The following is a 26,398-nucleotide window of genomic DNA, read 5'->3' as shown; positions in this document are numbered from 1 at the left end:
CATTGTTGATTTCATAACTTTGTAGTCTTTGTGAGTCTATGAAGGTGGCCCCTCCCTGAGCGTGGTTCTGCCGGAGGTTTCTTCCTGTTAAAAGGGAGTTTTTCCTTCCCACCGTTGCCAATGCTTCCTCAAAGAGTGTTTTTTTTTTTTTTTTATTGTTAGGGATCTTTCTTCATTAGTCTAGTGTGTTTGCGTTATAGATTAAAAAGCTGGAAATAAACTGAATATTGTGTCTCTGTGGCTGTTCTGTTAAAGGACACCTGCCCTCAAAATGCAAAACTCTGTCTCGTCACAAAATTGTATCTTCTGCAGAAAACCACAAACTAAACACATAAAACTAAACGTGTGCTCGGACGCGTATCACTTCGCAGTTAAAGTCTGTACAGCCATTAAATGACATTTCCTGTGTAGAGTCGTGTCCTGCACGTGACTTTAAATCGTCATGAATTAATAGTTTCATCTTATTCTAGCGTGCGTTTAAAGTGACGACAAATGGGCGATCGTGCGGAGTTGCGCTGTTTGTATGGCACTTTTGGTTTGCACGGCAGGGGGAGGACCCACGAAGCCCGGTGGGCATAAAAAAGCAGAGGCAGAAAAAGTTGTGACAAGTTTTGTGACAGCGGAGTGAGTGTGTGCGCTCAGAGAGACGACTCGGAGCTCCAGCAGCAGCAGCAGCAGCTCGGAGGGGGAAGATGGCGCGGCGCTCCGGCCGTGCCACGTCTCGGTGTGAAGAAATACAAACACATCCCAGAAAGATGGCAACATCTGCGGTTTGGTTGTGCTTGTGCCTCCTTTTTCCGTCCGCGGAGGCCGGACTGTACACGGCTTCGGACCAGATCGTGTTGTTAACTCAGGAAAATGTGGAGTCTATTTTGATCAACTCCACAGCTGCTATGATCGTGGAGTTTTACGCTTCGTGGTGCGGACACTGTGTCGCCTTTTCTCCGACGTACAAAGCCCTGGTCAGAGACATTAAAGGTGTGTACAGAGCAGCAGCAACATTTGAAAGCTTTCAGTCATTCTGACTCTCGTTGTGTTCACTTCCAGCTTTGCACAGCTGGTCTTGTTCGCTGCCTTAAAAAGAAACTTCTGCTAAACATTTTAAGGATAAAAAAAAATCTATAATTTAGTCTTTTTAAATATTTCCCGAGCTTCATCTCTGCGCGGAAATGATGAGAACACCAAGCTGCACTTTCCATCTGTTAATTAGAGCATGAGATCTAATGGAAGTGTTTTTATTTTGCTCGCTGCTCTCACGTCCTCTCCAACTCAGAGCTGCTCCTGCAGCCGCTGCCAACGAAAATCTCACAGAAGCATCCGAGCAAATATAATTAGGATGATGGTTAAGGACGAAGTTTCTGATGATGGCTGGGGCCCAACACAGTCACAGGGTATTTCAGTCCAGTGCTTTCACTCGCAGTCCACAGTGGCATCCATGGCTTGGCATGCTATCAAACGGCCTGCCTTGGAGGGATTAGGAATGCTCGCAATGTAATGATTTTACACTGGGAGCAGCACCGGATGAGCCTTGGACCTCTGTCGGGTGTGTGGACTCCCACGATCCTGCTCGTGAAGCAAAGTTTCTAAAATGAATATCAAAGGAAAATGCTGCTCACCTGTAGCAGCTGACAGTTTGCTTATAGCTAGAAGTTTTTATCCTAAAAGCCGTACCTTCTATATTGATTCATGGATCGAGACTAATTCGGGGCCCCATCCAGTGCTGATGGACTGTACACAGCAAAGTAGACTGTAAATAAATATTTACTGTGGGTCTGTCTCCCTCTGTTTGATGTCTGTTCAGAGTGGAAGCCGGCTGTGGATCTGGCAGCTGTAGACTGCGCTGATCAGGAGAACAGGGAGGTCTGCAAAACCTACAAAGTCCGAGGGTACCCCACAATAAAGGTCGTATGCTATATATGAACTGTCTGCATGGCTGTTTCTTCCTTTATGATGAGTGTTGTGTGGAAATTCACTCTTTCCACTAAAGCTGCTGATTATATGAAAAAGAGGCTGAATTAGGCATCCAAAAACAGTGGCTCACTGTCTTGTCACAGCAGGAAAGTCTCATGTTCGGACCCCCTGAGTGGCAGGATGTTTCTGTGTGGTTCGCTTGTTTTTACCCCTCTTTGCTCCTGCAGGTTTTCTCAGGAGAACCTGACTCCCATAGTTCCCTTGACTAAGCTTAGAGCTGTAGTTGGTCTCCAGGTGCTGCACCACAGCACGCTGACAATGAGTTGGAGTTAAGATCCTTACAGTGATCCACAAAGGAGAACATAAAGAAAGTAAACAACTTAGTTCTCCGAATAAATTAAATCACAATTATTCAGACATAAGAAATAAGAAAGTTGGAAAGAAATTGAAAAGGCAGTTTGTTGTTAACTCCTCAGTTTCACATGGTTGGGCATTGATATGGCTTTTATGTAACAGTTTGCATGTAGGGTGACCAAAGCCCCCCCTTAGATTTGAGCACACAGCATTTCTACCCCTCGTTCCCACCCCCTGTCCCACATACTGAGGCCATGTCCCACATTTAGATTTTGTTCTAGTTTTCAAAAGTAAACACTGTCAAATAGACTCTTTACCAAGTCTGGCTTTTATTCAGTAGCTACAACGAAAGCACGAGAGACCATCATCAGACTGTCACTGTTTCACTGCTCGTGCTGAAGTCACAGGTGTGCATATTTCACTAGAAGAGGCTGGAAACTTTCACAGAGGAAAAAGACATGCTGTTAAAATAAAGGCTGACACAACCTACAACTGTTACTCAGTGTTTTTGTCTTTCCCCCTCTCTATTCTATTTTCAGTTTTGCACTGGGGAAATAATGACGTGTCAGTGTACGAGTGTACAAAAGCAGATGATTATCAGACACAGGGTAAAAAAAAAAAAAAAAAAGTAGCACATGACTGTTAGAAAACTATCACAGAAACTGCAAATTGTGTTATACAAACATACTCGTTGTCCTACATTCAGCTTGTTGGGATCTGCTCGCCGTGTTTGCATTAATGAATCCTGTTTAGAAATGAGTCCAGCACATTCCCCCGTGCAGGGGTGGCACATGGAGATGGATCCCATGAAGGTCCATGCTTTTCCTTCTCAGCTCTTCCAGCAGTGATGCAAAGATTTGATCATATTCTGCAGATGATGGTTAAACCTTTGCATGAGTAACGGTCCCATTTTTTTACTCTTTGAATCAAACACTGTTATATTCACGGGTCCTGTTCTAGATTTTAATCCTGTTGTAATTATGCATATTTGTTTAAGGCAGTATGAAAACAGTGTGTATATAAAAACAAACAATACTTTGTGTAGTTTGTCCTTTAGTAGTCTCAACATCAAGGAGTCATTTTGAAAACGTTATTCTTGTATTAGCTGCAGTATCTCGTCAGTCTGCCACATGCAACGTTTGCATGATCAACAGCCACATCGCAGAAATTCAAACATCTGCACTCATACTTGATTAGTCAGCAGAGTGTGTTCAAGCTCACGCATCAAAAGCCAATAAAACAAAGAGCTCCTTCTGTTTTGAACTTGCACTGGAGCTTTAACATCTGCTACTCATTTTAACCAGGAAGAGGTCAAGAGGAGGGCTGCCCCCCCAATCAGATATTACAGAACATGACTTTGCTTCACTCGTAGCTGTGAGGCCCGTCTGATCACATCTCACTTCTCTCTCTCGTCTTTTCTTAACTGAGACCTCCCTCTTTGTTTTCTCTTCTCAGTTCTTCCATGCCTACTCCAAGCCTGATTATGAAGGACTGCCTTTTAGAGGTATTACACACAGAGAGGACACTCACCGAGCCTTCAGCTTGTTTTCTTGGAAACACCACCATAAGTTGTCTTGTGTAGTCATGGTGTTATTTCAATATGCTTAACCCTCAAACTTCCTCCTTTGTTTCTAATTATTTTGTCTTGGTTTAGCTCAAACGTCTTCTATATCCACTGTGCATCATTTATTTCACCAACCTAAGAGTACAGTTACCTGTTTTGGACTCGTTTGTATTGATGTTTTGGTAAATACGGATTTGTGTCAGTTTAAGATCATCTGTAATAAAATCTTTGCATTTTTGATTTATTTATTTTTAGAGTTTAGCCGTAATGTTCAAGACCTCCGTCACAAGATCTTAGACAAACTGGAAACCCACGGTGAACCCTGGCCCCCTGCCTGCCCCCCACTGGAGCCCACCAGGTAAACACACGAGCAGAAACACTAGTTTCTATAAACTTATTTTTATCAGCAGTTTTACAGTTGCAGTCTTATCGTCTGTTCAATCATCACTCACGACTGAAGCCAGCTGATGTATCTGCAGTAACTCCTACACAGTTAGGGGTTCGAGGGTTCTCATCTAATATGATATTATGATGTCTCTGTGTTGCCTAGCAACCACCTACCAAGGGGCTTAAACGACCAGCTGAAGGAATTAATGCGCATATAGCAACTTATAAAAGATTCTTATAACTTTAATTTTACAACAATAACATCCACAAAATGTATTTCCACACGTCCCATACTTTTACAAGCATACAAAACATGTTTCCACAAAACGGGTTCTATTTCAATATTTTTCGCTCTTCTTTTGCAGTTCCTGTTACCCTGCCTTCATAAAATAACTTGTTTTGAATTCGTTTCTGTCCTCTTACTCGATTGTGTATGCACCTAAAATTGAGCCTTTCCAGTATCTGTCATGTTCCCAGTGTATTTTATTTATTTATTTTTTTTGTTGTTGAACTTAATTCATATCTTCAACTTTCTGTGGATTTTGTAGTTTTGTTTGCAGAATTGTTCCTATAAGCAAAAAAAAAAAAAAGAACTGTTCACTTTAAATTTAAATAAGGGGTTAAAAAAGTTGATTTCTAAAGTTTATGACAAATTCAGTTTGACTCAGAAGACTCCCCATTAGCTCATTATTACTACATGGCTGCCCTGGTGCCTACGCATGGCACACACGCATACAGTATACAGACATGTGAACTAAAGCACACATAGTTCAGCAGGGGAAGGCCCAGGAAGTCTTTCTCTTTGGGTTTAAAGTGAAAGCGTCATGTTAGAGCAGAAATTCAGAAATGCAGTTGGTTTTTTTGTTTGGGGTTTTTTAAGCAAAAAAAGATTTTTTTTTTTAATTTTTTTTTTCACAGGTGGAGACGATTTTGTTGTAAAGTTTTAGTATTTTAGGTGGAGGCAGAGAAATGACAGAAAGGTGGTGTTTTTGTTTGTGTTTTTCATTTAGTTTATTTTTACATTCTTGAAAAGCATGTAACACATTAAACACACGCAAACCATTCTGCACCCTAAATACTGTTATTATGACCTTTAGACACATAATGATTCACTTTTATTTATTTATCTTTGCTGATTTTTAAAAAGTCAGATGTGGGTCTCTCCCTCTCCCCCCCCCCCCCCCCCCCCCCCCCCCCCCCCAGCCAAATGGAGGTCGACGTCTTCTTTGAGACGAACGATGTCAAACACCTGGCTCTCATCTTTGAAGATGCCACGTCGTACGTTGGCCGAGAGGTAACACGTCGGAGATGTGACTGAAACGCTCGCAGTGTTTGTTGTCAAACGGCGGCGTATTAACATTAAATAGGTCCGTGTTATGAAACATGGCGAGGTAAAGTGTGTGTGTGTTTTGTACGTTAGGTGACCCTGGACCTGTTACAGTTTGACAGCATTGCGGTGCGCAGGGTCCTGAACACTGAGGAAAGCCTGGTGACCAAACTGGGCGTCACAGAGTTTCCATCCTGTTACCTTTATTATCCTGGAGGCAACTTCACCAGACTCAGAGTGTGAGAGTCTTTACAGTATCTACTGCATGTCAAACTGCTTTTGAAAAAGTGACAAAATAAAGTTTATAAACACATTTTTCTAGTATAAGGAAAATGTAAGGGCGTTCAGCACGCTCTATAATAATACTGATGATCTTATGGAAAAAAATCAAAATATTTGAAACAACCCACACACTCCTTATCTAATGTTTTTACTCAGTTTGTCTAATCAACCTTGTTATTCACGGATTTCCTTGATTTTTCTGACTGATATTTGTTATTGTTCATTATTTGGTGACCTTGTTGTTTCCGTATAAACTCTTGGACATCGTGAGAATCGGCCAGAAAGTGAAAACATCTCTGTGGGTGGGCAGAACTTTGGACTGTACAGCACAAACATAAAAGGGCAGTTACAGGTCTTTGTACGACGTGTCCTTCATGCGCTTTGGCCTCGCTGTAGTTACTAGAGGAGAATACAGGTGAGAAAAGAGGGTAGCAGTGAGCACCAGTGCAGTGAGCACCAGTGCAGTGAGCACCAGTGCAGGCTCGCGGGCGGAGTTTCCACCAGTTTAGCACCACTATAAAACCGACCACACTATGTAAACACATAAGTGGAGGCAGCCAGCTAAAATGTGACAGTAACCTTGGCTAAGCACTAACAGAACGTAAGAAAGTCTAAGGCTCCAGTAGAAATGTCTGTTTCTCAGTCCAACACAGTTGCTCCTTGCCCAAAGCAATGAAACGTGAAACAGGCGCACAAAACGTAAAAATCTGATTTCTGCATTATTATAATGAGGCCGTTCTTTTTGAATGGCTGAGCTGAGGCAGTGAGCCTGAGAGAAGCACATGCATTGCTCACGCTGGCTGTGGAAACATCTGCCAATATTGTGGAACTAGAAGGTCCGTGCCCTGCATGGATCTCCTACCTGTTTTCTTTCCTTTCAAACTGGGTCAGAGTTGCACAAACACCAAGTTTATTCCCCTTTGGTTGTCATTGTTCAACACGCGGCTGCACCGCTCTCTTCCGAAAAGCTTGGTAGTGTTCTCATTATCTGAACGCTATTCATGAGAATATTTTTAAACATCTGGCCTCTTAATGGGATCAGAGCATCAAAATCACTCCATTATTCACCATCATAAAGCGGCGCTGATCATTCCTCACCCTGCAAATTCATCTGCTGTTTATGCCTCTTTGTTTGGCTGTTTCAATAACTTGGCATGCAAAGAGGACTCTTTTTAGTTGACAAATGCAAAGAGGAAATGATTTATTGCTGTTTTATTTATTCACCCTCCATCTCTCCCCTTTCCAGCCCCCCTCATCTCCATCACTGTACAGAAGGGAGGTTTTTTAATTTCTTGCATGAAAACAATGCCATTGCTTTTCTGGCTTCACCTGCCAAACAAGCCCCAGCCACACACGGCGACAGATGGCCTCCCATCATCGCTGAATGTCTGATTGATCCTGGGAGAGCACAGTGGTGTGCGCCTGTGTTTGCGTGTCTGCGCGCGAGCGTGCGGGTGGCGTCTCACATCCTTCATGCATGTAATGTGTGCTGGTCCCAGGTGAATGCATTCCCCCTCAGTTCACCCTGATGCCTGCCTGCCTGCCTGCTGGCCCTGGGGATCGCTGGATGAATGGCTTCCCCTCCACATCTGTACACTCCCACACACACGCAGGTGTAATTGAGTCCCAGGCTGGTGTGAGTAAGCGTTGGCCCCGAGTATCCATCCTCCTTATTACCATCCTGTTCAAGTTTTACGATGCTCTCGCTCGCTCTTTCTCCCTCTCTCGTTCCCCCTCCCTCTCTCTCCGTCCGTGACAAGGACAGAAGGAAAATGAGGGGAGGATGTGAGGGATGGAGGGTGGTGAGCGCTTTAGTGGTTGTGGTTGCAGGGTTATCACATGCCTAAATGATCAGCCATACCTCTCTCTCCTACTTACCCTGGCACCATCTGCCTAGTATTTAAAATGCATTCCCGTAAGTGTGTAAAATATACGGCCGTGAAAAATACAGGTCGTAAAAAGGGTTTTATGCCGTTGGACTGCTGAGACAAAAGATTGAAACTGAAATAAAAAACGAAACAGAAAACTGCTTTTTGAGGTTCGCTGCAGATATGGACACGTTAATGTTACTCAGGTGTGATTGTTGCATTTCTCAGTGTGCACGTCTCTGCACAGATGCACTTTCACACTGAAAACATCCTGTATTAACCTGTGTAAGTGATGGCCTCACTTCTCCCTTTCTCCCACAGTGACATTGAGGCTCGTGCCTTCTACTCTTATGCCCTCCAGAGGCTACCGGGGGTGGTGCGGTCAGGGAAGCCTCCACCAGTCTCCACCGAACTCCTTAAAAACAACACAGAGGATCCCTGGAGACCGTTCGACAAGTATGAATGAGACACAACATCCACAAACATCTTTACTGACTCATATTTCGCCTTGATGTGATTGTTTGCTTTTTGCACTCAGGTTCAGGGTGTATATGGCAGACCTGGAGTCAACGCTGCACTACTCCCTGCGCGTTGAGCTGGGTGCTCAGTCTGTTTTCCAAGGGCGGGCACTGACTTCTCTCAAGGCTTACATCTCTGTCTTGGCCAAGGTACACTTAGCAGAACTTTCAGACACAGCAAGTACAAAAAACAGCAGATTTGTATTTTTTAAAGCAGTTTGCTCCTCGTTGTCTGACTGGATTTGTTATCTTGACGTATACTGACTACTGAAAACTGTTGTGGTCAGAAAAGCATTAAAAACTGTTTGTTTCTAGATATTGATAAACTAAATAAACTAAAAATAATCAATTTTAGCAAATCTGCTGAACATGAACTTGCTTCACCAAGCAATGTTGTAGTTCAAGTCCTGCAGTTGCAGCAGGTCACCACTAGGTGGAGATTGAGACAGCAGAATGTGGGTTAAAGCTGCAGATTTGAGTTTTCCTGTTCCAGCGTTTGGCTTTTGTTTTCCTTTGCATACGTTATTAACTTTGGTCTCCGTCACTTTGTTACAGTTATATCCTGTTGTGCGTGCTGTTGTTTGTATGCGCACTCATAAACACACAAACGTGTCAGAAAGCCGGAGTGAATGGCACCGACTAGAGCAGAAGTCCAAAGACTCTGGTGGGCATTGATGGTGCCTCTCAGGGTGCTTGCTGCCCACAGGCTCATGCTGTCTTCCTGCTTGTGGTTTCACACAAGCATTTCTGTAAATATTTGTGACCATGCCAGTCTTGTGGGTGCGTGCGAGTGATGTTTGTCTCTCATTGTCATTTGTTACCCTTTCCTCCTTTTTGTTGTTGTTGTTTTTCCAAAATATTTCAGTGTCTCCACTCTTTTTACCGCCCTGCCTTTGGCTGCATTCTTACACCTCTATTTGCTAAATCCTTTCTGTGTGAAGTGAGCCAGCCAGGCAAACATGTTGTGATGATGAGGCCTGACCTGCTATCCTGCTCCTGTTGGCTACAGACCAGCCTGTTTCACTGCCCTAGTCCGCCACCAATCTCTCTGATTATATCTCGCTCTCTAGGGAGGCATCGTAGAGAGCCATCTCCGTCAGTGTGTGTGTGGCAGAGCACTGTGGCCTCCTATTAGCTCCAGTTTGTTTAGTGAATAGCAGCAGGTCCCAGTGGTATTTTTAGCATGCCCCCACCCCTTACCAGAATGGAGCGGCAGCCCAGCGGGGCTTTGTGTTGCTGAGGAGGGCGTCATTGTTACAGCCGACCGCCACTCGACGGCCCTTATTGACATTTGACTGAGAGGTCTCGCTGCATGGTGAGAATGCTTTAAGCCAGACTCGACTCGCTGTTAGTCGTGGTTTGTGAGACCGGGTTGGACACGAGCGCAGGAAATGCCTGCAGGTCATGTTTACAGTGCAGCCAGCTGGATAATCTTTGACTCGCTTTTTGATTCGTCTAAAATCGCTCACTTTCAAACTGTTCTCTGCACCTTATTATTAAAGCGCTACGTTTAAAACGAAACACAAAAACACCTGAGCGCCACGTGTGAGTCATGTGATTAGAGTGAAAGTGACTCACGATGGCCTGACCTTTAATGTCAGTGTTATTTCACTCTGCTGTCATGCTCCTTAATCATGACTCTTTAATGTGAGCTGAACCACACAGTGAGTGGAAAGCTCCATGCACAGGCTCACGTGTGCCTACAAGTAAGGTTTTCAGTATTAATTTAATCAGCATATTCATTTGTCATTCTTCTGCGTATCCAGTTAATTGTCTAAAAAGTCTGAAAATTATAGTTTTAAGTGATTCTAATGATTGTTTTTCATCAACTAAGACAAGAAAACCAATAAATATATAAAACTGACTCTTATTAGACAAATAACTGTGTCCTGAGCCTCCTGAGTGTCTTCTTTCCTGGATTCGTTTTTTTAATTAGTCTGCTTTGTCAAAGAATCACACTTCCATGAATTCTTTCTTCTCCATAATCATACAATCATCACATCTCTGTGCCACATGTTGTAGATGGCAGCGTTTTTGCACCCAGTCGTAATATTACTAGATTTACTATCTTGTCAGGCTGGAGCCGGATTTATGAATCCTCTACATGTATATGAGGATTAAAAAAGTGGATCTTGGGAAGCATGAGAGCATTACAGCGAGGTTTTTAAGGATTACACCTCTATCCTGCTTTTCTCGAAAGAAGCCCTTCAGCCCAGAGGGGACAAAGGGGCTGAGGAATAAAACAAAGAATTAAGAGGAGGGGTTTAGTTTAAAGGAACACAGACGTCTGCCTTCTCACGCCACGGCCCAGGACATAATGTGTAAAAGTGCCTCTGCTGCCAAGATTGCCTTGGCTTTTCTTAAAATTAGCTGTCCAGATAATTATGAATCATATTACAGATTTAATGAGCATTCCCTCAGAATTTGTCAATTCGCTTTGATGTATTTTGTGTGCGTGTGTGTGTGTGTGTGTGTGTGTGTGTGAGGATGAGGCTGCTGTTTTCTGGTTTCCACTCGGGCACGTGTCTGCAGTAGATTACCGAGGGCCTTCACCCCTGGCTTCCACCCCCGGCCTGGCCTGGTCTCCCCTGTTAGAGCCAACAGATGCCTCCCTCTCAGGACCCTCACCACAAGGAGCTTGCGGTTTCTCAAGTGCTGCTGATACTAATCGGATCAGGAATGACATATTGCCAGGGTGAATGGGATTGTCATGGTCCAACTGGGATGGGTGCAGGAGGGGGTGAAGTGTTTGTGCACATTGTGCAGATACAGCGACAGATACAGATGAAGATCTCTGGAGCAGAGAGATGCAGAGATCATAAAAGTAGTAGCAAAAGAAAATCAATAATCAGCAGGCGTCCCTCATTCAGAATTTCATCCATAAATGAATCATTTTAATCGTCCTGTCAGCTGAATGGTTTTATTTTGTTAATATATTGCCAGTATAATTTCTCCTGATGCCAGCCTACTGTTGCTGTGAAAAAGAAAAAGCACACAATGACATTTTAGTTTAATAATTAACACATTTTTTAAACAAGGAAACTTGTTAAATGCTGCGGTGTTGCCTGCATTACTTTAAGCAGCTGTTGGTGAAAACTGACTGATTGTGAACCAGGCAGGCAGGATGAAGCTTTATTTAGATCAATGTGAGCAAACCGAAACCGTCTGAGTCTCTTTTTTCTCCTTTTTAAATTTTCTTTTTACACGATTACCGAACCTGCACAGCTCATGAATAGGGCTGCTTGGTGATGCTGACCTAAACGCATTAGTGGAAAACATCTGCGTTTTCTCCTCTGGTTAAATTCATATGGCTGTTTAATGAGCTTTTCCAACCAGTTGGCATTCAGACCTCGGATCCACACCTAAACCTATTATCACTGTGCCTCCGGAGCAGCAAACAGCCTTTGTGCTGCTCTTCACTTTCCAACTTTGTGTACGTGTGTATGGAGGCGGGGCTTGGTGAGTCGGTCGGTCCGCTCAAAGCTGTCAGGCTACAGGATTCATCTGGTTTCTTTATTTGTAATTATATATTTATAAGTCAGTCAAACCTGCGCGTGATGTCAGCTTTTTATTTGAGCTGGAGATCTGAGTTTCATGAACACCAATAAATTACTTAACAAGTAACTCTGAAACTGCAGAAAACCCTCCGTTTACCTCTGTATACTCAGTCAACTTGTCTATTAATGGATTATGAAAAAAGTATAGTGGAAGGTTGTGCTCAGTTATTAGTGCTTTATGTAAGGGACACATGTGTTGGAGCAGGACTCTTAGCACATCGCAGCAGGTCTGATGAAGTGGGAGTAACGCACAGATCAGTGTGTGTTTATATGCAGGCGTGTTCCCATGAACACATCCTCCCCTGCTTTGTTGTTCTTGCCTCGTATTGCTTCCAGAGGCCCAGTGCGTTCGTAAAAACGGGATAAGTTGTGGAAAAAAGCTTTACTTGCTGTGTCTGTTTCTGAGAAACGAGACGTTATCATAACCTATTCCAGAGAGAGGCTTAATGTAAGAATAGGAAGCACATTAAGCCAAAGTTTATTAAAGCGGTCTTGTCTGTCTGACAGTCACCGGGCAGACGTGTTTTCTGTGTGTGTCTTAAGGCTGTCATCACTGGTCTCAGACACCCATCAGCTGGATTTCCTCTCCCGCTTCGTTTACCCACTTTGCTAGTTACAGTGTCACGTTTCTTTACAGCTGTGCCTGTTGCCAAGGTGACGTGAGGAGTAAGCCCGAGTGAGGAACACCTAAGTGGTTGTTAGTGGCTTAGGAAATGGATCTTAATGAATGAAGAAGCTCAAGCTTGGCTTTTGTCACATTTACTGAAATTCTTTAAAGGTGCTGAGCAGGAACAAACCTTAAACCACAATCTTTTGTAAAATATTAGGAAACAAATGTTCTACCCGGGTGAAGACGTGCGTTTCGAAGAAGCCTCAAGACCCGTGTCGTCACATCTTCATCACTACATTATTTTTTCTTTCCGTAGCTTCTTTCTAAACCAGAGCTACAGGGTGTTTTTATAAGTAGACATGTAATAATTAAAGATGGTGTAAAAATGTTATCTTTAAAAAAGCCAAACTTCTTTTATTCTTTTTAAACAGAGATAAAAGTGGTTTGCTCTAAAAGTAAATCTAATCAGGCTAAAACCACGACTGCGTGCTCCCCCTTTGTTTTAAACCTGGACATGTAGCAGCTCTCTGGGGGGTCTGGGGGCCGTACAGGGTGTTTGGAGATTTCAAGGTAATCAGCAAAAAACTAAATTTGACGTAAATGGGAAGCCCGCAGTGTTTTCCATCAAACTGCATCATTTAGGCATGCATGCAATGACTTCCAATAATCCTAATGATCTGGAGGTATTATTCAGAAGCGCTGCTCGGACCTTTGCAGGATTTCTACTGCTGGTTGAAACTGAGATGTTGATTTGAAAACATGTTTTGGCTGGTGAGTGGCTCTATCAGAAACATGTTCAGGAGTTGGGTTCTAATGAATCAGGCTGAATTGGATGTAATGGATACAAACAAATGTTTCATTTAAGATGGATTCTTCTGGCTCTAGTTTAAGTTGCATGTTTAGCTCATAACATGAATTAAATTAGTTGTAGAAACTTTGTGCAAGCAATTAAATTTCAGCTGGAATCATTATTGCATTAATGTAATCTACACTGCAGTCTAACAACACAAATGTAATTAGAGTGAGTGACATGCATGAAATGAGATTTCTGGTTCTCGAACTACATATACAGTGACAGCCTGAGTGAGGAGCAGAGATGGGCGGTAACGCGTTACTGTAATCGGATTACTTTTCTTCAAGTAACGAGTAAAGTAAGGGATTACTATTGCAAAAACGGTAATTAGATTACCGTTACTTTCCCGTAGGAACGCTGCGTTACTGCGTTACTAAAACTGATTTTTTTGCGAGAATGTCTCATGACAGTGACGTAAGCGAGTGCAACGTTGGTGACAACAGCTGTGTGCAGATCAACAATGGATCACATATCGAGTGCAGGAGAGAGTATGAGCGTGCAGCGTTTAAAGCGTGGAAGTACTGACCTTACTTTGAGTTTGATTCCATAAAAAGGGACAAAAACATTAGTGTCCGCTGTGCGTGGGAAGAAAACTTCTTTTTACAGTGAAAAAACCCCTAAACTTCCAGCAAGCACCGAGTAGCTACGACGTAATGGGAAACTCACAGAGAAACTCGCGGATTCTTCCACTGACCGCGGCACACCTGCACCAGGGTAAACCTCCGCCTGCCGCACTCCTGCTTTACAGGTGAAAATAGAGCAACAGGACCGCTGAGTCTTTGACTTTATTTATTTTCTGCTGTGTTTTACTTGCATCTATTTGAAGGACTGAGTGTAAACACAAAAAATATTTTATTTTATGTGCTGGAATGTGCAGAAAATAGGTTTAAATGTTAAACTAATTTCTTCCAGTCAGAGAATGTTGCAGATAATTAAATTTTTGCTTGATGCATAAAGTTAAAAGATTAAAACTAATAAAACAAGTTTTAAAAAGAGACTTTTCCATCTGATTACATTTTGTATGATGGATTATGCAGAAAAAGTAGAATTGGGCTGAAAGATCTATCACTTTATCACCTACTCAGGTTGTAAATTGTGTTTTTAAAAAGTAACTAAGTAATTAATTACTTTTGAAAATAAGTAATCAGTAAAGTAACGGGATTACTTTTTTGGGGGAAGTAATCAGTAATTAGTTACTGATTACTTTTTAAGTAACTTGACCAACACTGGTGATATGTCTCTTATTCCAGTAATGAATCGATGGATTCAAACCTGCAACTGTTCCCCAAAATGCCCTTCATTTTCTAGTCTGTTTACTGGAACTCAGTAGAGATGTTTTCCTTGTTTGTATTGCGAACCATGAATATGTTGTGCTTTGTTCTTCCTTAGTACTTCCCAGGCCGTCCTATAGTGACGAACCTGCTGAAGGATTTAAACTCCTGGCTACAGAAGCAGACTGGAGATCGCATTTCATACGAAGCATTTAAAGAAAAACTGGAAAATGATGCACAGGTGAGCTCTGACAGGGACAAATTATACATTATTATTATTATTATTATTAAAATGAATTTGGTGCATCCGAATCATTTGTAGTAACGTTGTTTATGTCTGTGGCATTCACTGGTTTCAAAAATAGTTTGTAGTTTGCAGACTACATTTAGAAAGTACATAAATGCAAACAGAGCCAAAGCAGCCAATGGAAGGAAGGGAGAGGAGAGAGTAGCAGACAGATGAGCAGCTGCAGGGAGAACAGAGGGCAGGTCATCACAAAATACACCCAGACTGATGTCCGAGCGTCTGGCTGGGAGTAGCCTCGTCGTTCTGCTTAGCCACAAGGTCACTTGTCAGTCTGGACACTTAATCAGTTCAGAGGCAGCACAATAATTTGTCAAAGAAATGCCAAAATGGGCATAAAAATACATCTTAAAAAAAACCTTCTGTACAAGTTTAGGGGTAGAAAAATACTCTTAAAGATGAGCATCCAGATGTTGCCGTATCTGCTTTGCGCTTGTCTCTGTGCTAGCGCATGCAGCTGGAAATCTATGTGCTGTTGTCTTTGGAATGAAGCCCGCGTGCCTCCGGCGTACAGCCGCTCACAAATTGAAAGACTCACTTACTTACATCATTAGCTTTTAGCAGGCAAATCAATGGATCAATGAATCAATGGGAAGGTATGAATAGACTCCGCCTCGGAGGAAATGGACTCTGCACCAAATCTTTACTATTGACATCTGAGTAACCCTGTCAATCAAGCCAGTGATGGCAGTGCAGTGCAATGAGCGCAACGACTTTATGTCAGAGAAAATATGTTGTTGAATTCAACTGTGGCTCGTGGTTAGAGATGCAGATAGCTTCTGTTCATTAGTGGAGGGCTGAGCCATTAACCTGAGATTGACTTCTCATTGATCAGGAAACTCCACGCAGCTGCTTTCATTAAGTTGAACGGATCTCGAGATACTGGAGAGACTCTTTACTTTTAGAGTTTTGTCTCATTTAGAGGAAAAGCCTGGTGATACTTTCCAGCTTCTCTGAACACTAAGACACTTTCTTTCCTTTGAAGAATCATAAAATGGGTCTCCCTTTTGTTGAAAACCCCCCCACATTTCCTAAAAAGCTGAATAGCGTTTGCCAAGAAGCTCTAGTGACCACACGAGGTTAAGTAATCATTTGTTCAGGTCCGTTTTCATCTGCAGAGTCGGGCCTGTGCAGAGGTGTTTGCAGGGGTTTGTGCAGAGATGCAGCAGATCTCATGTTCACTGGAGTAAGAGGTCAGCGTGCAGGTTTATGATAAATTAGGCCTCCTGCTTTATTTTAAAACAACGAGAAAGAAAATGTGATTTCCTTTATTTAGCTTGTTTGTTTCCTGTCCTTACTTCACATTTACCGGTAATTTGATTTTTCTTCTGTTTTTCTTTTTGTTTCTCTCAGTCTCCAAACTCGACGCTGCCAGACGGCGTGAGGTGGGTGGGCTGCCAGGGTTCACAGCCCCACTTCAGACGTTATCCCTGTGGGGTGTGGACTCTCTTCCATGTTCTTACTGTTCAAGCTAACAGCAAAGGCTCAGGTACAAACACAGTTTGTGTTGCAATGAATTAAAAGGTCATTGAGAGGTCAAAAATGCAGTGGAAGACTGAGGATGAGAGAGCTTTGTAAACACATGAGCTCTGGTTTGGCCTTTTTCCTTCCCAACAGTGACCTGATCTGATGAGTTAGTTTATATTTTTATTTTTAACAGTTCAAATTGAGCCTAATTGTTTGTGTGAAAAGGGATTATTGTAGATTAGTGGAATGTGAGTGGTTAATAAAAATAGGAGGCAGATGACCAGAGGCTCCGCTCCTGGCAGGGACGTTAATCTCCCTTCAGTACGCACAGAGACAGGCACACTCAGATGCATCCACACCGAGGTTAATCCCCAGGTTTACAGACCATTATGTGACCTGCAGATGGACTGGCCAAAAATGGTGTCCATCTGGCCCACCGCAGACCACCACGGCTTAAAAGGCGCATGCATACACACTAACACACACTTCTGACTATCAGAGAAAACATCATTTATCCATATCTGCATACACCCGTACAGTATCAAAGGTGTGTTCCACAGGCCTATCGTTATTTTCATAAAGGGCTGAAAGCTCCTGTCCGTGCTCTCACCAGCTGATTGGTGAACATCTAAAGGATCTGCTAAGCTGAGGACAAAAGCAAACGGCTAAAGGGAAATATGTTTGCGGGCTGCTGGAGTCCTGAGACAACAGCCGGGCCACCATTCACATAGAGCGTTAACGGCCTTTAATCTCCAGATTGCATTATCCCATTCATCTCAATATGGGGGTTAACCCAGCTCTGGGTGACTCCTACGTAATCGTGGGAATCCAGCGGGTGCTGGATCCTCGCTGCCACTGGCACACCTTCAGGAGGTGCATGCTCAGGTGCGTTTCTGCAGCTGTGACCTCATTTAGATGTGCCTGTGATTGTGAGCGACTTTGGAGGAAATGACAGATTTAATAATTGCTACAGTAAAGTTGAATTTAAACGTATTGTAATGTATTTTAAAGGATTGTGCACTGCTCTGCTTTTCCCCTTCAGATCCTCAAGAGGTGCTGCGTGCGATGAGAAGCTACGTCCACAACTTCTTTGGCTGCAGGGAGTGTGCGGGACACTTTGAGAACATGGCAGCAGAGACTCTGGAGCAGGTGACATCACTGCCCACAGCAGTCTTGTGGTTGTGGTCCAGACACAACGTGGTCAACAACAGACTGGCAGGTAGGAGTTGGCTCGGTCATCTGTCGCTTCTTTGTAGAATCTTCTTTTCCCTCTTTCAGCTCTCAAACTTTAATGATGTTAAAATGTCTCTGATCTTCTATCGTGGAACTAACTTAAACTAACATACAGTAACACGGCTTTAAATAAAAGTGTGAGTCACGCCAAAGCGAGCATGGTTTCACAAATATTAGATAAACTAACAGAAAGCCAAGTTGTATGAAACCCACAATTTAAAAAAAGATGAGAAATGCAGTCCAAGCCACCAGTGTTTAAACTGGTGACGTAATGTTTAAGAGATGTGTGTGAAAAACTGAAAAACCAGTTTATTTGTTTAAATATGGAGATGATAAAATGAAACGTTCAGGTGGTTTATCTGACAAACAAGCACATTTAAGATGTTGCACTTGTTGCATTATATTTGCATTTTTCATTACTGGACCACATGGATTAATCAGTGATTAAAAATAAATTGATGGTTTGTTGCTGCTTCTGCAATAATGTACGTTAGATCAAAGTAAGTCTCTTTTAAACTTTACTTTACTCCATCCCACTTTTCCCATCACATACTTGCCTCTTTCTTTGTGTGTGTGTGTGTGTGTGTGTGTGTGTGTGTGTGTGTGTGTGTGTGTGTGTGTGTGTGTGTGTGTGTGTGTGTGTGTGTGTGTGTGTGTCCAGTTAGTCTCTGTAATATGACTAAAAGAGGCTGAGGGGAGGAAGGATGGATCCTCAGATCAGACACCAGCTGTCACCACGTCTTAGCCCTCCAAGTATCATCTGCTTCCACCTCGCCCATTTTCTCCTGACCCCCCCCCCCCCCCCCCCCCCCCCCGCCATCTCCCATTCTCTCACACCCAGTGTACCCCCACTGTTGTCTGAATGGCCCTTCCTCATTCATAATCCATGCCAGATTATGGTTTTATATTCTGCTTAATCAAGTAATATCTTTTACTGCTGCCTACAAATCAAATCCATATCTAATGTTGAACATAACTTTCTCTGTATTTCCAGGTTTGTCCGTCCTTCTCGGTTCAGCTTTCTAAATATAATCTTTTAGTTTTCGCTGTGCTCTGTCAGCAAATTCCTCTCTTCACATCAGGCACGAGTGCTAAACAGAGTGTCTCTCCTCCCTCTTCTGTGTTCCTGATTTTATTAGGCGTGGCGTGGTCATTAACAGCCTACTTTGTTAAATCACTGCCTTTTGTTTGTGTTTCTGTGACTGCCCCCTCTTCTATCTGAGGGACAGCTTGTGTCCTCAGCAGCAGAGGCCAGCAGTACACCGTCCCCGCGGCTCCTCAGACAGTTAAACACCATCTAACCTCCCCCTTCATGCATCCATCTTTCCTCTTCTGTAGCTTACACTCTTTCCACTCACCATCCCCTGGGACTCATATCCTCTGCTTGACAAGTAATAGTGCAGCATCCTCACAGGATGCGTCCCCCAGGAGCCGGCCCGCTTTGCGTACAATTCCCAGGGTAATGTGCGACAGCAGGTGGCAAACACCATGACACAAGCCACACACACTTCCTTTTTTTTCCTCCCCTTTTTCCTCTGTATGGGTTAAGTTGTCGCCGGGGGGGGGGGGCACTGAGGTTAAATCGGGCGAATCAGGAGGGGAGAGCGAGGGAGGAGCCGAGGGTTTGGCAGCGTTTGCTGCAGTGAGTGGCGGCGTCTCCCCGAGGAAAGCGCGCTCCATCCACTCAACCCCTCCCCTCCTCTTTGCCTAAAGTGGAGCTCTTTAGCAGGCCTCCCCGCCCCTCCTTTCAGAAGCAGCCATGCATGAAAGAGCAGCTATTTGTAAAGCAGCCCAACAATTAATTTAGCTGGCAACAAAGAGGCCCCAGGGCCCTCGGCCTTCTTGCACGGGCAGAATTAAGACTGGTGGCAGCTCAGTCCTGTTGCTGCTTGTCAACAGCTGAGACTGATTCACATTTCTACAGATGGAAGAGCACTGCTGCTGCAGCGGCTCCAGCTGCCTCCTGGGATGTTTTTGTTGGTTGTGGATGGTTCCCCTAAAATTATATCGCACTTTTTTTTTAACAGTAAGATCAAATGGAGAAAAAAACAAACAACGAATGATGCATAAAAATGTTCCTGATTTATTAAAACCATCACTATTGCTTCTGTGTAGTTTCTGTTTTTGTTAATGCGTCGTTACCCGGACATTGTGCGAGCACAGCTACGTCCTTTATCTGAAACGTTGCTGTTTTCGCGTTTGCTTTTTCTTGATCCACACAATCTATTCAAGATGCATCAATACTACTGAGGTTTGCTGTAAATGTGACCCTTTAAACAAAATCACAAGTGCATGTCAAATCAGAATCTGCTTGTTGTGCACGTCCCAGTAAACATAACGCGCACACACACAGGACGACAGCTTGGTTAAATAGCATAAACTAACTCAAACATGCAGCTATTGCAAACAAATAAGCAAATAATAAATAAAAATGTCAAGTTAAACTTTTTCAGCAACATTTTCTTTTCCCAAAAATATTTGTCCAATAAAATCTTTCCAGGTAATGAGAGAATTTCATAATAAAAGTATAGATTGCATAAAAACTTTGCTATGAAATGATCTAAAATTAGCAAAAGTCAGAAAGTAGTTCCATAAAGAGCACGTGTCACCTGAATGAATCGGGCTACATGTTCACACTTTTCAATTAAAACAACAAATATTGATATTTATTATCCAACCCCAGCAGAAACTCTGATATACAATAAACAATCCCTAAATGAGTTTTTCCTCTCCAATTATTTAAATAAGCATGAAATCTTGACTATTAGCCCCCTTCACTCACACCCCTGCACCCCATGCTGCTGGCATAGCATGTGTGGTTGCAGGATTATTGCTGAAGAAGCTAGTTTGACGTGCTGAACAATACATATTTATACCTGATGAATATGTATGCCTGGCAGTGATGACATCTCTGTGACGGGCTATTGTGGCAATCTGGATATGGCTACTGTGGCTAAAGTCACCCTGGCTGCAAACGTGGCGAGCTGATTAGACTAAGGAAGGAGATGCAAGGCATACTGGATGTATGTGCACGTGCACCCTCACCTGCTGAAATGTTTAAAAGCCCCCCTTCACTCTCACTCACACACAGCCACCCATTCAGCACACAGTAAAATTGATGTATCCTTTATGTAAAGTACTGTATGCAGAGTACAAACACCCATGCATATGACTGAGATTAATCTTGAGCAGTGGAGAGAAGGGGGAGTAGAGGTGGTGCAGGAGGATGTAAATTGACAGTCCTGTAAAGTGACAGACCTGCTGCTCTGCACCCCCCCCCCCCCCCCCCCCCCCCCCCCCCGCCCTTCTTTTCTCCAACACAAACCAACACACACACTCAGACACACAATGGCCTGCTGGTGACAACAAGCAATTCATTACTAGATGCTGCCCTGTGTGTGGGTGTACGTGTCTTCTGCCAGTGTGTTTGCAAGCATACAAAGGCCGAGTGATGTGTGAGCGATGAGCGGCGTTGGTGGGCAGCGGCTACATAAAAGAAAACACGTTAAAGGAGAAAGTTTCTAATTCATTAGAAGGGCAGCTCCCCGCTGAGGCTGCTCTTGGTCTCATGTTCAATTTGGAGATTGGACTTTGCTTTCAAAGGGGTGTAAAGGGACAAGACAGGTGGTTCAGAGCACCAAGGTGCCTGAAAACAGGGTGGGTGTGTGTGTGTGTGTGAGTGGGCGGGTGGGTGCGCGTATGAGTGGGGATGCTGTCCACTTTGGCCACATCTATTATCTCACCATCCCTCCCACTGGGACATCCCAGAAGCCCATTGATCATTGTTAGACCCTGTCATACGAGCGCGCACACAAGTGCACACAAAAGTATCAATCCATAGATTACATGCACACACACCCAGACAGATGATTTACATATACACTCTTAAATACATACATACACATATGCATATAGGCACTTAGTTTTTACGAGCACTGTGACAAGATCAAATGGGTTCAGCGCAGATTGCATCCAGTCCTCAAAGCACTTACATCCTGCTGTCAGCGTGCACCAACAATAGAAGAAGCATCTGACTGGAAGTCGCTTCATCTGCCACAGACAGTCTCTGAGTTTGTTAGTGTGACTCTGAGGCTGTGAAAGAAGCCACTGAGACGGTCTGCATTTGTTTTTTAAAAATCTCTTGAATACTTGAGTTCTGTCAGCAGTGTGAATACAGAAAAAGTCTGTTTTCATGGTAACATTGTAACGTTAACTGTAAGATTTCTCTTTGTTGTAAAAGGGATAAAAAGGATATCAGTAATAAAGTGTAGGACATCTTTCTGAATGAAATGGTCATAAATGTAGAAGGAAGATGTGAAGTTTACTTCTGAGGCCTCTGACAGTGAGGTGCATGTAACCTGCAGTGATAGTTGATCCTGATTTCCTGTCTGTTGTTGCACGTTTGATATTCTCCCAGTTACAAAGTGCTTAAAACTCCACTGTGCGATCTGCTCACCCTGTTTCTTTTGCAGGTGCTTTGAGTGAAGATCCTCAATTTCCAAAGATCCAGTGGCCTCCGCCCGACATGTGTTCAGCCTGCCATGCAGTAAAGGACAACGGGGAGCACACGTGGAACCTGACGGAGGTTCTCAAGTTCCTGTTGACCTACTTCTCCTCCGACAGAATCCTCACAGGTTTGACTGAAAACATTTTATGAACTTCAAGAACTTTACCAAACTGGGAGGTCAAAATTAGACTGATCCAAACATAAATTTAAAAAAAAATGTTGTACCTGTTCATCAATACCTGGATGCCTGTTACACATATATGAAGCAGCATTGTTTACTAATTGAATTTTTAATGCATTTAATGACTGACTGCTAAATTTCTAAGTGTAAACTAGTAACTGTGTATCTTAAGATTCTGAGAAGATTTGGTCCTAGATTCATAGAGTGTAATTTTTGGAAAGTTGGTGAAGGGAGAACCACGTATGTTTTATTTGTTTTGGGTTTGTTGCCCTTTTCCCATCAGACTACCTGGAGAGTGAAAGCCAGATTTTGGAAAAACAGAGGGAGAAACATGCCAGCCAGCAGGTCGTTCACATAGCTGAGAGACACGCAGAGAGAAGAGCCAGGGAGGCCTTGGACTTCAGAAAACATCCTCTGGAAACAGAACCCACTGAGCAGGAGGAAGAGGAAGAAAAAGGCGGGGAGGTGGAGGAAGAGGAAGAAGGCCCACAGGATGAAACGGCAGCAGAGGAAGAAGAGGAAGATGAAGAGGATGGACTAGCAGGTGACATGGTAGGAAGATCGTCTGAGCCAACGCCTTGGGCCAAGCCTGAAATGGAGCTGGGTCGTGGCCGGCAGCAGGCTCGGAGGAGACCGAGCTTTGTGAGAATGAGGAGAGACCCGCAGGAGGACATTGTGGATCTCGACTCGTTTGTCAACCAGCACTACAAGGCCAAGGCGCTGCAGATGGCTACCTCCACCCGAGTCAAACGACGCAGCCTGCAGAGAAAGGAAGAGCAGGAGCCCGGGCCGGTGTTTGGGCTCGGCATGGAGCTGGGCGCAGGGTTGGGGATGGTGGGTCTGGAACCAGTGGATGCAGGCTTTGATCTGGATTTTGCGCGGCCAAGGAAGCGGCTGCAGAAGCGAGACGTGGCGGGCCAGTACTTTGGTCAGGAGGCTGAGCTGAGGCACAAGGGACGCTTGATGTCCGTGTTGACCATTGGCTTCTCGAAAGTGGACATCAGCTTGTGTGTCTTCCTTTATTTCCTGTCCTCCCTGTGTCTTCTGGTCATGTACCTTTTCTTCAAAAACCGCCTCAGACGACGGCGGCCTAAAATCTCCGTCCCCTGAGCCAACATGTGTGCTAATTTCACCTGAGTCATAACAAAGATTAACATTCATTTGGTTAATGTCTCCTAAGTTTGAGCGCACTGCACACAAATATAAAATGCTGCCCTCTATAACTGTCCAGTTAAATGTTACCTGCAGTGACACATTTTACTGTGAATTTCACTATTTTCTGTCCAACTACAGACGAGGAGAAGGGAAAGTTAGCAAGTTACTTTAAAAAAATCAGGACAGTCATGATTTTATTTTCCGTGCAGCCTGCAGGGAATTTCATTCTTTCCACACTGACTGTGGGAAAAATGTGTGTTTAGATGTATATTTACATGAAATAAAGGAAAATCAGTTTTTGTCACCACTTTAAACCCCAGTATGAGCTGAAATGTTTTCTGTAATCTGTGTGATATAGATACAGCGCTTAAAATGTATTAGATCACCTGTCATCAAAAACAAGAAAACACAAATGTTTTAGAAATGTGTCAAAAAGCTTGTTTATAGCTAACAGCTGTCATTTATTAGGCAAAATAAACTAAATTCACATTTTTAATCCCAAATTTGAGCCGACAGTGGACTCAGAGAGGAGTCAGAAATTAATCGGGTAAAGCATCAAACCACCAAAACATTTTTTTTTCCTGCTGGAATTCAAGCAAATAGCTTTAATTTGGTGTCTTGATTGGAAAATGTGCTTTATTATCTTATTATTGTATTTTTGTTTGTAAAATGGTAAATCTGAAAATTCACATGACAATGAGTTTATTTTCAGTTCATTTTTATTTATATAGCACCAAATCACAAGTCACTTCAAGGTGCTTGATATTATAAAGGTAAAGACTCTACAATAGTACAGAGAGAACCCCACCTATCAGATAAACCCCCTCTGAGCAGGCACATGGGTGACAGTGGGAAGGAAAAACTCCCCTTTAACAGGAACAAACCCCCAGGCAGAGCCTGGCTGAGAGAAGAGAGACTGACTGGGGGTGATGGGAGGAAGACTGGACCAATATCATTTTGATTCAAGAGCTTGCACAAACTGGCGGATTAACAGAAACACAGATGATTTTGGAAATGACTAATACTGTTAGCTATGGCATAAAGCTGTACTGGGTGGTCTAATAAGTTTCAGCTGTGTTTGGTTTTCTTTCACTTTTGGTGGATTTTTAAATTTACTGCTTTTGTTACTGTTTTCTGTCAGATTCCCTCCTTAACGGTGTTGTGTGGCTGAGAATTTAGTCACATTACGTTTGTTTTGGTTGCTTTTTCATTTCAGTCTCAATTTTGTGAATTTTAACGCACTAACGGTTAAATGAACTTTGAGTGATTCAGAGCAGTCGTGTTGAATCTTAAATTATTGCTGAAAACTGTGACTCGACCAGAGAGAAGCAGATGAGCTGCATTGGTCCAAATTACACTTGAGCTTGACATGATGTCTTTGAATATTACATCACACTGAGTCCACGTAATAGCCACTCTGGTTCTTGAAGTGGAGTGAGGAATATGTTCACACTGGACGAGGATTTGGATTAATCGGGATTTGTTTTGTTTTTGTTTTCTTGGCTGGGGTCCATGAATGATGAAGCGCTGCTCTTCTTCGATGTTTCCATTTGCTTTGGTCTGAATCAATAAAATTATTTTTGATAACGATTTTCGTCTTTTGTTTCCTTGTTCTGACGTGGCGGTCGTGTTAAACGCGTAAATGGCGTCTGTGTTGTCTTTAATGTCGAAATATGTTTTTGTTACAGGTTTGAAAGTGACTTCCTGTTGTTCTAGGTCAAAACAAAAAACAATCAGGACATGGCGAGAAGGAGAAGGGTGTTACATGTAGAAATGGGGGTTAAACCATGCAAGGTTGAAGGAAAAAGCCTGTTGCCATCTGCTGTGCAGCGCAAGCTAAATCCTAACAATTTCATTGGGATTATAGCAAGTGAGTAATCCAGCTTTCCTTTAGGACTAGAGAGGAGAGATTACCCTTGAGGATTAGCTCCCAGCAGATAATAAACTTTATTAAAATGCAATCGGCTTTCATGAGGCTTCTTCCATCCTCACACACACACACTTGGAGGTGGGCTCTGCTAAGGAAGGGCAACGGCAGACCCTCAGGGGCGGTAACATGATGGGATAAGGGGTGGATGAAAGGAGTACTATGGGGGGGGGGATAAATGGATGGATGGATGAGGGTTTGATGTTGAGATCACAACGAGCACAGCTGAAGGACAACCAAAGCTTGATCTTGAGCTTTGTGTTTCCTGGAACGCCGGCTTGAATTCCCTCGACTCCTGCCCCTTACCTCCACCTTCCAACCTGTCACCAAAGCATACGTGGATAAAACCTCTGATCTTATCCTATAGCCCGTTCTATCCCTTCATCCAAACCATGTGTTCAGCCTTTGCAGTTTTGATGATGACATAGGTGAGTTGAGGCAGTCAATTTCTCTCTCTCTCTCTCTCTCTCTCTCTCTCTCTCTCTCTCTCTCTCTCTCACACACACACACACACACACACACACACACACACACAATAGGGTGATTAATAGCCCCACATTAAAGCAGAAGAGCATCACAGCTGAGCAGCTGTGGTTGTGTGACTTAATCAAACTCTCAGGTACTTTCAATGAGATCCTCAATGACACATTATGATTGCCAGAATGGATCGAGAAAAGCAGTTCATCACAAGAAACCTTCCTTAAGTTGTTTATTTATGCCTTTTATCCAGTGCACCGTGACACTTTTTAAAATATCAGCTGGGATGGAAGACCATCAGAGTGAAGCAGGAATTATGTATCCTTAAACTTTTTGCACATCATGAAAATCTTGGAAACGTTGTTTTTCTTGAGCACTTTTCCCGCACGTCCGATCAGTTAATCTGTTTAAACGTTTACCTGTGTTTGTTAGAGGATTGGCGTCAGCCACGCTGTGTGCTGCTCACGCTACACAAGCCCTTTATCAGGTGTCTTGAGCTTCAGTGAGCTGCAAGTGTTATGCTGGTTCAGACTAATGATGGTTAATGAGGAAGTTGGCAGCAGTGTAATATCTGTCTGCAGCTTTGCCAAGGCTGAGGTGAGCAGTTCACACCGAGGACAGAGGCTTCAAATCTAAATTAGGACA

The 26,398-nt window shown here is 43.3% G+C and overlaps 1 protein-coding gene across 1 annotated transcript; it reads left to right on the top strand.

Moving 5' to 3' along the window:
- Positions 1-465: 465 nt before the first annotated feature.
- qsox1 (quiescin Q6 sulfhydryl oxidase 1) lies at positions 466-24,939 on the top strand. The gene is made up of 13 exons (XM_014411683.3): positions 466-978; positions 1,802-1,902; positions 3,721-3,769; positions 4,085-4,187; positions 5,420-5,510; positions 5,637-5,782; positions 8,015-8,149; positions 8,232-8,361; positions 14,621-14,743; positions 16,160-16,295; positions 17,316-17,492; positions 21,979-22,140; positions 22,478-24,939. The coding sequence occupies exons 1-13, from the start codon at positions 693-695 to the stop codon at positions 23,302-23,304; spliced, it is 2,466 nt and encodes an 821-aa protein (XP_014267169.2). The 5' UTR covers positions 466-692; the 3' UTR covers positions 23,305-24,939.
- Positions 24,940-26,398: the final 1,459 nt, after the last annotated feature.

Source organism: Maylandia zebra, linkage group LG23 (assembly GCF_041146795.1).
Source record: "Maylandia zebra isolate NMK-2024a linkage group LG23, Mzebra_GT3a, whole genome shotgun sequence".
Lineage (NCBI taxonomy): Eukaryota > Metazoa > Chordata > Actinopteri > Cichliformes > Cichlidae > Maylandia > Maylandia zebra.
This window is presented reverse-complemented; position numbering and strand designations above follow the sequence as displayed.

What these genes read in the sequence shown, in the direction of transcription:
- qsox1 (XM_014411683.3), top strand. Translation starts at nt 693, where the DNA reads ATGGCGCGGCGCTCCGGCCGTGCCACGTCTCGGTGTGAAGAAATACAA. An exon ending in CCCCCACTGGAGCCCACCAG is followed by an intron (nt 4,188 to 5,419) that starts GTAAACACACGA and finishes CCCCCCCCCCAG; the next exon opens with CCAAATGGAGGTCGACGTCT. An exon ending in AGCTAACAGCAAAGGCTCAG is followed by an intron (nt 16,296 to 17,315) that starts GTACAAACACAG and finishes TTTCCCCTTCAG; the next exon opens with ATCCTCAAGAGGTGCTGCGT.